The 12427-nt window shown below is 36.0% G+C and overlaps 1 protein-coding gene across 4 annotated transcripts in view; it reads right to left on the bottom strand.

Moving 5' to 3' along the window:
• LOC135195660 (dipeptidase 1-like) overlaps positions 1 to 12427 on the bottom strand; it is a 333274-nt gene that overhangs the window by 39575 nt on the left and 281272 nt on the right. For 3 of the 4 annotated variants that reach the window (XM_064222030.1, XM_064222031.1, XM_064222029.1), the window contains 2 exons: positions 9570 to 9746; positions 5959 to 6043 (listed from right to left, as the gene is read on the bottom strand). In XM_064222030.1, coding sequence (XP_064078100.1) covers positions 5959 to 6043; positions 9570 to 9746 — 262 coding nt within the window. The remainder of the gene's footprint in view (positions 1 to 5958; positions 6044 to 9569; positions 9747 to 12427) is intronic. The other variant, XM_064222032.1, reaches the window with a different exon arrangement.

The raw sequence follows: 12427 nt of genomic DNA, 5'->3' as shown, positions 1-12427 counted from the left end.
CAAAAACCTTAAAGAGGTTTTTAGTAAATGGTCTATCTCTGGGCCTAAAACATTATTTTTGCAGAAGGTCGATCTAAGGACCAAGTCAATAAGACTGGAAAAGTCCCCTTGGGAGAAGGCAGCCACTTCCAAGGAAGGAGCTTCTCCAGTTGCATATGACCGATATCTTCAGCACAAAGCTGACTTTATCCAAGCTACCAAAAACATTTCGGTATTATTTTACATTAGTTCGAACTCATCATATAATAATTATAGTACTATAGATGCCTTTTTCATAGAAAATAATTAAACTTTGTCTCTGAACATTTTTTAATTTTTTGGAGAAATTCACCATATCCGAGATATGAATGTATATATAATCCTCCTCGAAAAATCTCTAAGTGTTTTTGTTTACTTTAACATGGACACAGTTCGTGCTCTGATGCGAGTTAGTATTTGTTTAGAACTGCATTGTGGTTCTGATGCAAAAAAAAAATTTCCGCTTAAAATTGCATTGTGGGTAGTTACGTGATATGTTTAGGAGTCACGTGACCTGGTGAAAATCTTACAGGTGTCAGACACGTTCACTTGTCATGTGGTTAAGTCTTTCATAGAGTGCAGATATGTCTGTAGTCTGTGATCGTCTTGTAACTCCGATTATTTTCACTTAATTCACGATTTCTATGAAAATGAAACAAAACGTATTGATTTTTTAAGATAACTTGGAGTGTTACCTCCATTAGTACAATTTTTGAAGTGTAATAAGCAGTGTAAATTTAGAAAAGACAAAAACTTTTGGCACTGTGCCGATTATGTTTCTGACAAAAAACATAAAAAAAGAAAATATTGTAATTTTTTTGTAAGTAATCGGAAAGGCACATTTTCTGATGAAGTTAAATTGCCGGTATGGAGATTGCTGATTTTTCTTTGCCAGTTTTTAAGTGAATTTTGGAAACTTCGCCCTATTGTTAAATATTTGAATGTCTCATCAAAGACCAATGTTGATTGGAATAGATTTTGTAGTGAGGTGACTCAGTTTGGTACAATAATGAGCCCATCAGTGGTGTTGACGTTGATGTCGAAATAGATGAAACTCTAATTACTCATAGTAAATACCATAAAAGTCGCCATCTAATCCAGTGTTGGTTGTTTGGTGGTATTGAGAGAACAAGAACAAAATTTTCTTTGTCGAGGCATTAATTGATTCAGGTGCTGACAATCACAAACGTGAAAGTTTAATTCTTTTAATTAATCGTTATATTAAACCAGGCTCTATTATTTATAGTGATTCATGGCATTGTTATAGTAAACAGTGGATACACTCATTTTCAAGTTAACCACACACAAAATTTTGTTGATCCCAATAATCTAAACGTTCATATACAGAATATTGAACGATTGTGGAGAGATATTAATGAGTGGATTAGGAGGCCTGGTACTAAAAAAGGGCTTTTGAAACAATATCTTGTTAGGTATTTATCAAGTACTACCAATTATCAGTTTTACACAATTTTTTATACTTGAAGTTGTTAAATTATATCCACTTTTAAGTGACGCTCGGCCACCATCACTACCTAGAGAATCATGTTCTGATGACGAAGACGACACTATAGATGAGCCACAACCATATTTTTCTAGATATAAGCCATCAAAACGTTTGTGTCATTCAATTAAGGTAAATTTATAATTTTCTTTTAAATAATATTGTAACATGGTTTACCTCCTGTAACCCGAGACTAGCACGTGCAGCACATTATTACCGATTGCCAGTACATACAAGCTTTCCAAGAATCTTTACAATTGTGGGTAAGGCCTAAAGCGCCGTTCCGCCACCCATTTACGGTTTGGGGATGTTAGGCTCCAGTACACTAAGCTACATTGCTTTACTATGGCTCGGTAGGTGTGCTATGATTGTTTTACCTAATTTTGTCCATGGATTAAAATGCCATTTTGTGTCGATGGTGATTTACCCCAAACAAAACCCCACATTCCCAAAGGGTCCCCAACCTTGTTGGATGTAGTACGGGTGTATGATAACTCAAAAACAACCCATTTCCCCAATGTATTACTATCATAATCCTTCGAAACACATTAAAACATATGAAAATACATAATTACTTTAAAAAAACGGAGTTGGAACTGTTGTATAAATTTACTAACCCTTCATAATTTGACTCGCTAGGCACAGATAATTTTAAAGTCGGGTCGAAAATTTCATAAAGTCATTCAGGTAAGTTGATTTGTCTTTTATATATTGCATAAAAATTGTTGAACTGTAACGACTAGACAATTTTATGGATTTTCGCTTTGAAATGCTTTACTTAATAGTTCAAAATTACCCAAGAATGTTACATCACTACATTATCAAAGAACCCGTATCCCTACTTCTGACAAACATGGGGGACCATAGTATGAACTGGGACCTTGGATAAGGAGAACAAAAATGTGGGCAAATAGCACTTACATCAACGGTGGATTATGTTTAAAGTGCAAAAGAAACCTATGAAAAAATACATTTGTGTATACAATGGCAAAATAAAAGAAAAATTGCGAGCAGAGAAAGGTGTAATAACAAAAAGCAGTTAAATGACCACGGATACACCCTAACCTACCCTTCTTCAACCTAATCTCGGACTTACAAAGGAGGAGTTTTATCCTTGGATCTCCCTAACCTTTGCCTTTGGTAAAGTGTGGCAATGTTACCATTGGACAGTCCCTTATTCCTATTATTTCATTATTGTTAGCCAAGGTGTAACCCTAATTGGAATAGCAGGATGTAGCAAGCCTAAAAGTTCCATTGGGGAAAGCAACCAGTATGGAAAAAGCAATAGAAAAGTAAAGAACGCAGAAATTACAAGACAAAACAAATATGATCAAACAATCCGAGACTTACAGAAGCCTGGCCTAATAAAAAAAAAACAGTACACATGAACACAGTTTCAACTAAAAAAGCTCAAATGGCCATAATTTGGTCAGAGTTAGATCTAGACTCTAGAAGACTGTGGTATTGAATGTCTAGAAATATAGGGCAAGACTTTCAGAACCGTCAGCATAACTATAACAGTCTGGTAGATATGATAACCATAGTCTGGGAAGATCTGTATGCAAAGGATTATCAGAATTATGATAAGCTATAGCCTAGAGTGCCATAAATTAAGAGCGCAATGGAGGGATGTATCCTAACCCAACATAGGACACTGGATTCAACCCTTAGGGGGATCTCCCCAACTTAACATGATTACTTGCACCATAATATTATGGCACTTGTGTTTGCATGAAAACATCCTACCATAACTTAAAATTAACCTAACCTAGGATGACAGGTCCAATCTGACCACGGGGATTCATCGCCACGGCATCTGCCGAAGGTAACAAAATATGAAAATCCCTTCGAGGTGCCATTTGCAATGGTTGCAAGTGTTAATCTTAGATGTGGTTGGATGAAGCAATCAGTCAACAAGTCATTTACGATGGGCATTATATATATATATATATATATATATATATATATATATATATATATATATATATATATATATATATATATATATATATATATATGCAGGATACAGATGTAAAATAGCTATATAAAATTCTGGGTTCTTATACTCAGTTCCTATTCCTGTTTAATTATGACCTCTAAGTATGACATTGACCTTCACCCACTCTGTGCATGGGCATCGTTAGTGGAATTTGTATTGTACTGCCAGAACTGAGCCTCAATTTCATGCAGGGCAAACGATGCAGCTTAAACTAAATGATTATTTGACGCTTGACCTCTTGAGTAGGACGCTGCCCTCACCCTGACATATGTTGAAAACTTATGGGCATTGTTAAACTCTTGTTTGTCTTTTGGCCTGTAACTATGACCTTGTTATTGACCTCAAACTGCACATCAGCCTAAGTTGTGGTTTTACATGCTAAGTGTGACAGATAACCATATACTGTATATATATAAAGATATATTATTAATAATATATGAGAGATATATATATATATATATATATATATATGTATATATAGATATACATATTATATATAATATATTATATATATATATATTATATATACATATATATATATATATATATAATATATATATATAGATATATTATATATATATATATATTTACATGTATATATTATAATATATATATATATATGTATATATATATATTAATAAAATGTGTATGTGTGTGTGCGTTTCATACGACTTCAAAACACAACTCTTAAAAGCGCTGAATGGGTAAAATAATGAGATAACTAACATTTAACTATCTATAAAGTCAGATAGCATTTACTGTCATGTATTGAACAACATATCCAATCAACAAGTGCGAAGCGTTTTGCTTTAAACATATTATCATCTTGATGCTAATTTAAAATGAGTTATTAATAAACAGCACCAGAAACCAAACTTTAGTCTGAATAGCGACTAAAGTATCGTGTTGTGACTGAGATGCCCATTGTAGAAGAAACGCTACGATAACTTTTATCAATAATTTTATCATATTACAGAGTCTACTTGTCGAGTATTTCATTTGATCTATGTACTAATGCAGAGGCCACAACAGACTCTTCATTTCTCTGTTTGCTATCATCACATATCCTTGGTGAGGATGGGTCTAATTCGGCTCAATACTCGTTCCATTTTAAATACAAAGCTGGAGCCCATTAGAGACGTTGACTCTTTTCCGTACGATAATTAATCTGTTTCGAGCTCTCAGCATTTCTCCACGAGGGCTATTATTTTTCGGTCGTCAATTTTCTTGTTTTATTTGTGTCAAGCCTTAATAGAATTCCCTTCACTCACCTAACATCCAACCCTTATAATTAGTTAATTATTTTATCATAACGTGTTTTTATATATTCCTAACACAAGAAATACTGCGAGGAAACTTCGTTATCACAAGGAAACAAATAAGAGGACACAGAAACTCGTATGCACGTGTTTCGTTTCTCACAATTTCCAACGAGAATGACGACATGCCCTTGATAAAATGAACACATACTCTCGGACACTGAATTGACCACTTACCCCACCTGGGATCAGACAGACCAACTCTTGGAATTTTTTTTGTGTAGACTGAACTTCTGAAAGACAGATCAAATTTCCTTCCCTGTGTCCAAATTCAATACTGGTCGTGGTAAAATGCCCTGATCAAATTCATCAAAATTAATTTTGTAACTGTTCTGTCTCTTCGATTTCTTGCCTTGGAAAACAGACACTTCAAACTTTCGGATACTGGTTTCGATTTCTTTGCATACACGGGCAGCTGTGCACCTGCATACCTTAGTTGAAGCCACAGTAAGTTGCGTTGCATGGTCAGAGGTATGCGTCAGTCTCATTTTCTTCTCTTACTGGAAATACTTCCTCTACTTTGGGTCTTCAAATGCTGTCATGGAGAGCCTTCCATTGTGGGGTGACATACAAGAAAGGTGCGCTGTGTTTCAAGATATCAGCCTGAGTACCACTCCCTTTATTCTTGACCTGACACATAGATGTGGCAACGTGTATACTGCATTTAAAATTCTGTCACGCTTACAGTGAGGGCGAACGAGTCGGATCAGATATAAGTGCCAAGGCTTCTCATGGGCACTATGTTGTTAATGAAAATGGTACGATGACCACGTATGAGCTGAAATAAATTACTCTTCTTTTTTTGGGGGGAGGGGGTTTGGTGGAAATTATCTTCAGTTATTTAGCCGGCCTGGGTTCTTTTTTGGATTACAGAGCTTTCACTGAAAAGGCGTATTTAAAAACATTAAAATGATCAAAAGGACACTTTAGACATGTTTGTAATGAAATATGACTTTCCACATACGTAGAGTTTTATCCACGATTTCCCATTCTCGTGTGGTCACTATCATAGCTAGACAACTGATAACGAACGCACAGTATTCTTGGTAGTCTTCTATTCGGAGGCTGGTTTGCATCACTGTAAAGGCAAAGAACAGTGAAGATAACAGATAACTTACCTACGACGTTACTTATGGTCGCCGGACCGCCACAGGTGAGGAAGTCATCGTAAAAGCTGATCATCACCACACCGCCGTTTGTCGCCTGGAAAAGGAGGCTGCGTCTTAGTGGGAAAAAATCAGACAGGTGTTCTTGCATCGATTTGCTTAGAGCGACTAATCGTGCTTCACCTCTTAAGGAAATTGCGATCATAGAGAGATTATGACTGGTTGCCTCACAATCTCAATGCACTGTCGTATTAAAAAAAAATACATACAACGTCATCACAGAATAAAGTACTAAAATGGGAAGGGAATATAGCAAAGAAAACTATACTGAAGTTTAAAAATATTACCAAACAAATATAAAAGTAACAGACCAACAAATTATTAAAGAAAAAAAGGTAGTTGAAAAATTAACAAACACGTTATTCCTTTAAAATACGGTTACAATTTATAAGAAATAGTAGATAACGTAGTTGCAAAAATGATCGTGGTTCCACAAAAAATACTTCTGAAGTAATTTTCAAAATACGAAAGACTTGCTGTTGGAAAAGTTGACAAAAACTTACTTGAATTCAAAATATAGTTGGAAATATAAGTTTCTGTTTAAACTGAAAAGATGGTTACATTATTATACTAAAAATACCGTTGAAATAATATTCCAAGTGACTAGATCGTTGAAAGATGAGTAATCATTATATTCTTTAAAATATGTTGATATTGTAATACAAATTACTATGTAAACAAAAGCGTTCGTTAACTGAGCTGAATTGTTGATGCATTTCACCAGGCTACTGGTGCAAGTCCCCAAAGGCTCTGAAACATTTTCGAGTTCCCAAAGTTCGCAAAGGAGGTCATGATGCAATAATGCCGACTGAGAATCCAAGTAAAAGGTAATCAAAACTGAAAGTGAAACTCAGCTCGTTCTAATGAGAAACAGGTGACGAGACAAATTATTTAGATCAATGAGCGTGAAAAAAAATTTGACCCCAACTTCACCTGTATTAGTGAACCCGACCTAACTCAACCTGATCTTAGTATTGGGTGAAATGATTTGGAGCCGACATGTTAAGCTCCCTTAATGGGAATGAGGAAAATGCAAGATTTGTGAATTCTTTGAAATATTTCTTAGATCAGAAAACTGCAATGCAAAAATGTTCTAATGTAAGACTGTTGCATACTGTTGTTAGAACTACGAATTCGAATGAGATATATATGAATTGAAGACTGCTGGAAACAGCTGGGAAAATAGCATGATTTTCTGAAAAATGATTTAAATCTGAAATAATAAAAATGGCAAACGCATAGACTGATAACAGTATTATACCTAAAATGCTGTTGAAATCACATTCCAAGCTACTAGATGAAAAAAAAACTGATTCAAGACTGAAACAAATGACCCACGACATCAAAAACTGAAATAGAAAAACTGAGGCTGAAGACTAAGAAATGTTGCTTGGCCGAGATGTAAAAAAATATTTTTTTATAATAATTGCAATGAAATGACCTCAGTCAGTTTTACCCCTCTTAGACTGATATTCGTGGATCAAAAAAAGTAAAAAGAAAAAATTACGAATATGAATGCAGTCATTTTTTTCATGACTTTGAACATTGGTAATGGAAGGCGAATTCAAAATTCCCAACAAAGCTAATAATACGCGGAGAAAGAAAACTTATTAAAAAGAAATCGAACATTATTATATATATATATATTATATATATATATTATATATATATATATATATATATATATATATATATATATACAGAACGCACATGGCATCTACTATAGGCAGTATTCTATGTGATTCATCATGGAAATGATATATCACAATAAAGCCCTCATTCATATACGGTAGTATTCCCGGCAAAAAAATCTACTGAGTCACTTTTACCGGGTATAAGTATTGATGTGTTTGTAGTAGCTACGACGACCCCCCTAACTCTTGATGTCTTCAGTTCACGCATTTCTTGTACAGCATATTTACGAAGAGAAAATGGCCAAATAAAAACAACCGATAAGCAAATTTTCCGACAAGAAGATAACACAGTTGACTACATATTTCAAAAGAAGATTATGGTGCTACATTAAATAATATACAAATGATTTCATAGCAAGGATGTGGCGTTAATAGAAGAAAATATGCAGGGTAATGTCGAAGTGATAAAATAAAATTAACATATGCTAGATCATTCTATTCACTTTTAAGCAAGAAAACGGCAATGTATCTCAAATCAAGAATATGACACCAGAAGCGAGAGCATAAAAAATATATCCCTTCGCGAAATTTAAATTCAACAGTGAAATGCAATATCCTACACATTAAGGGAAATGAAATAAAAAACCATCCCACACATTAAGGGAAATGAAATAAAATAATATCTAAAGTATAATTTTTGAAACTGTCGAATTATCTACCACAAATAAGAGACAAAAGACAGCCAAAATAAAGGGTAATTACGCAGCAGATTTCCGTAAAAGCAAATAACACAAATGACAGACAATAATATTAGCAGCTTACTTCGAAGCAAAACAAAATAAAAAAGTAAGAGAAATGCAACTTATCACATACCATTCACCGGAAGTTGAAAGCGAAGTAGAGAGAAGCAAAGACTGAAAATGTGAAAGTAGGTCAGCAGGTTGACAGGGAGGATATTGGGCAATCATCTTGGACTGACGGATGAATGATGGGTGAGGAGATGGCGGAAGACACATGTTAAGGGACAGGTGGAGTTACAAGGATTAAGAAGTCTCAAAGACTTGTTAGTCCATCCGAGGAGACATCGTGTGCTCACTTATCTGTAGGAGCAGGTTTTACTGTTCATTCACAGTGTCCAAATGATTTTGTCTAGCTTTCTTTTAAACTCTTCCTCACTGTTGCTGTTTACAACTTCTGGCGGCAGTTTATTCCATGGGTAGATGAGGATGTGGCTCCACAGAGAGAGAGAGAGAGAGAGAGAGAGAGAGAGAGAGAGAGAGAGAGAGAGACCTATTCTTAGAACCATCTATAATTTTGAGCGAAAAGTTTGGTAGAATATATTTCCCACTCAGTGAATAGCGCTTGTGTGTGTGTGTGTGAGAGAGAGAGAGAGAGAGAGAGAGAGAGAGAGAGAGAGAGGTTCTCTTATCTTTGAAATAGCTGCGAGTCAGAGAAAAAGGAGAGAAGTTCCCATACCGTCAACTAAATGCGACTTATGTAGAGAGAGAGAGAGAGAGTTTCTCCTATTTTTATAATAGCTGCGAATTAGAGAAAAAGAGAGAGAGGTTCCCATACCGTCAGCTATACGCGACTTATGGAGAGAGAGAGAGAGAGAGAGAGGTTCTCTTTATAATAGCTGCGAATCAGAGAAAAAGGAGAGAAGTTCCCATACCGTCAACTAAATGCGACTTATGTATAGAGAGAGAGAGAGAGAGAGAGAGAGAGAGAGAGAGAGAGAGAGTTTCTCCTATCTTTATAATAGCTGCGAATTAGAGAAAAAGAGAGAGAGGTTCCCATACCGTCAACTAAATATGAAACTTATGTAGAGAGAGAGAGAGAGAGAGAGAGAGAGAGGGGGGGGGGGGGGGGGGGGGGGGGGGGGGGGGGGGGGGGGGGGGGGGGGGTTGTGAGCGGCTTCATTAGACTTACCAGAGACGTCAGCACATTATCCGGAACATTTCTCTCAATGTCGCAGAGGGCCCTGACCGCCGAATGCGAGAAGATGACAGGGGCGCGACTTATCTGCAGGGCGTCGAGCGCCGTCTGATGAGAAGAATGCGAGAGATCGACCATGAGTCCAACGCGGTTCATCTCCGCGATCATCCTCTGAAATGGCAGTGTCCTTTCAACATTTCTCTCATATTTTGGCGGGAGGGGTTGGGGGGATCTCGTTCTATTTTTACTCTTTATCTGGTTTTCCATTCCTACCAAGTCCTAGAACTCTTCTTCATTCTTTACTACATGCGAGTGGTCGCCCACTTCCGATTCTGACGTCACACTATTCGTACTGGCAACTGAGTTTCAGTGCTTTTTCAATTTCATTTCCCATTTACTTTTGATGATCTTTCGATTTATCATGTAATTTAAATTTCTCTTGTTTTTTATTATTAGTTATTAATATACGCTTCTAAAATATCTAATTATCTATACTAGTTTTAGGACATACTTTACTAACTTGTCGTTGTTTTCTTTTTAATTCTTTTTTTTTTATTTCAAAACTCTTGAATCTCTTCATTTCTGTTTACTAATAATTGTATAATTCGAATTGTATTTTTATTACCTGATTCCTGTTGTATCTTATTATCCAATTATATTTGCGCTTTATTACTCTCATTTAACCAATCCTTGTTATCATTCATATATTTTTGCCTAAATTTAATTTCCTTAAACATTTCAGCGCCTTTACTTATCTACTTCTCAATCGCGAGTGCTCCCTTATGGCAACATCGTGGCTAAGTCGTTCCCCATAATAAAAAGCAAAAAATAAATACATAAATAAATAAATAAATACAAAAAACGAAAGAAAAGGGGAGGGGAATATAACTGACATCATCCCGTTTGATACTAGAACGCTTCGGGACAAATCGATGCAGTGGATTTCACAAAAAGAAAATATCATTTGGAAAATACAACTATTGTGGTATCGAAACACACTGAAATACAACATAATGCTATCGAGTACCACCTGGATACACTGAAATGCTATACCGTAATTGTCCTTAAGATTAATGATGAAAGGATACCCCAACCCCCACAATAAATATCCTGCCGATGTGACAAGGACTTCCAGTGTGTAGGCATTTCTGTTCTCCCTGATCACTTCCGATTTTCGCTAATAAACTGATTAGAAAAATTATCATTATTCTTGATTCTTCACCATATATAAAAATCGCAAAAGCAAAGAGATTCAACTCTTGCAACGGACTGCAATAGACTGGGGGATCTAAAACACACCGACCGACCGGCTTGCGTAAAGTTGCTTTCTAACGTATGATGCTATTTTGTAGTTACGTTTGCTAGTGTATTCTGAAACTGAGTTGGTTACTGTTTCAACTTATGTCGCTAAATATATGTACTCAGTTAATAAAACTGACAATAAATTACAAGTACAGTGTTTGGCTTATATATTATGACCTTTATTAAGGTAATTTGCAGCCTCCAAATGTAACAAAATAAATGATACACAGAAATCAAGTGCAGTCTTTTAACCTTCTATCTACAAAGCAGATTACAACAAAAGGAGTATAAATTAATTTGCAGTCCTAACTACGGATGCATCCCAGGAGATGCAGTTGTTTCCTGCCGAAGAGCACCACCATGCAAACAGCCATTCATTTGACGTCTACTACTTTTATCCTGCAAATGTATTTCGTACAGTGGTCACACGCTGGAAGCCAAGCGTGGTTCTATTACTTCCACTGTGAATTTAAAGTTTCAGAACAGATGTAAGACCATTTTCGGAAATGAATTGCAGTCATTCCATTTTAAGGAGAGATGGCTCAAGAATATCTCTGCAGAAAGGGGTATTACAAGAGGCTCTCACTTTGTTACCAGCCATGATTAGAATATCTGATGAGAAGGTCGAGTGAAACTGTGGCGCTTTGAGGCAAAGAAATGATTTATGAGGAAACATTCCCTCATAAATTATTTCGAGATGCCTGCAGTGAAACGGAAAATTGTATATACGAGTATTTCTGGACTCAAGAGTAGAGAATTCAAAATATATCTAAATGTTATCTATAGCATGAGGTCATTCAGTTGGTGCCGCACGATCAAGTTTTTTAGTACCTGGCAGCCGTCAAACGTGCTACCCAGCAACCAGAAGTGGTGGCAATTTTGGAAGTTGAGAATTTTTTTCACTGTATAACGTCAACTTAGCGAACACGCGTGACCGACTTCAATTTTATACGCCGATACAAAATACTGGCTGCTTTGTGCAAAGTTTAGCCGAAAGATGCTAAAGGATCTGCAAGCGTATTCGTGGAAGTTAAGATTTCCAAAATATGCCATATACATGATTACGACATTGCTTGAAACGACATGAATGCGAAAGTGGTCGCAAGGAAATTCAATGATGAAGAGGAAATATGCACCGATAAATTACAGGTCTCGAATTATTGTTTAATACCTTCTGCCGAGCTGAATTACAAGTCCTAAGAACTGTATAGCAGAGTAACAATACTGAAAGTACTGGCATACTTTTCTCTTTTTCTTTCTTTTGCAGAGTAACAATCGTATCAGTGACTATTCATCATCAGACATAATCACATGATAATATCTGCATGTCAATCCTCTCTGATTCCCTAACACTTTAAATGAAGTAAGAATCTCTCTCTCTCAATTTCTCTCACATCTCTCCTACGTAATTCACCCACTTAACCCATCCATAGCAATGAGAGAGAGAATCTCTCTCTCTCTCTCTCTCTCTCTCTCTCTCTCTCTCTCGTGAAAAAAGCACTTTCTGAAAAAGTAATGACTTAATCCAGAGAGGAGGCGAGGACTGACGG

This window comes from Macrobrachium nipponense, chromosome 16 (assembly GCF_015104395.2).
Source record: "Macrobrachium nipponense isolate FS-2020 chromosome 16, ASM1510439v2, whole genome shotgun sequence".
Lineage (NCBI taxonomy): Eukaryota > Metazoa > Arthropoda > Malacostraca > Decapoda > Palaemonidae > Macrobrachium > Macrobrachium nipponense.
The sequence above is the reverse complement of the archived record's forward strand: the minus strand, read 5'-3'. Positions and strand labels throughout refer to the sequence as shown.